This window comes from Phaethon lepturus, unplaced genomic scaffold (genome assembly GCF_000687285.1).
Source record: "Phaethon lepturus isolate BGI_N335 unplaced genomic scaffold, ASM68728v1 scaffold27841, whole genome shotgun sequence".
Lineage (NCBI taxonomy): Eukaryota > Metazoa > Chordata > Aves > Phaethontiformes > Phaethontidae > Phaethon > Phaethon lepturus.
In genome coordinates this window covers 3,295-3,690 of record NW_010515979.1, presented here as the reverse complement: position 1 = coordinate 3,690, position 396 = coordinate 3,295, and the positions used below count along the sequence as shown (strand labels likewise).

Genomic DNA, 396 nt, shown 5'->3' with positions numbered 1-396 from the left:
TCCACTACGCAGTCCTACCATAGTGTAACATACTGATGCCGCCCCACCGCCGCCCGGGGGGTGCGTGGCCGCGGGCTCCCCCGCACCGCACACCCGTGGCAGAAGGAAGGAAGGCCATCTCCTCCTCTCCAGTCAGTCACAGCCCCGGCTCGACACGAGCCTGGGCACTGCTTCTGCTCCACGTGCTGGGGCCCGGGAGACTCTGTGCCTGGAATAGAGGCTCCTCTGAGCCAGTCTCACGCGTCCGACAAGCAGCTCTGGATGCGATCGATCCACTGCTGGGCTAGCTGCACATCCTGGGCGCAGAAATTGTAAACTCGTTTTGTCGTCTTCAGCTGCAGGGGAGGAGAGAGGAGGTGAGCGGGTCAGGCGGGTGGACCCGGCGGGCCAGGCGCC

The 396-nt window shown here is 65.2% G+C and overlaps 1 protein-coding gene across 1 annotated transcript in view; it reads right to left on the bottom strand.

Moving 5' to 3' along the window:
* Positions 1-236: 236 nt before the first annotated feature.
* Positions 237-396, bottom strand: part of LOC104627616 (myotubularin-related protein 5-like) — a gene marked incomplete at its 5' end in the record, with an annotated part of 3,277 nt that continues 3,117 nt past the window's right edge. Inside the window, one exon of the mRNA XM_010295941.1 lies at positions 237-335. Coding sequence (XP_010294243.1) covers positions 237-335 — 99 coding nt within the window. The remainder of the gene's footprint in view (positions 336-396) is intronic.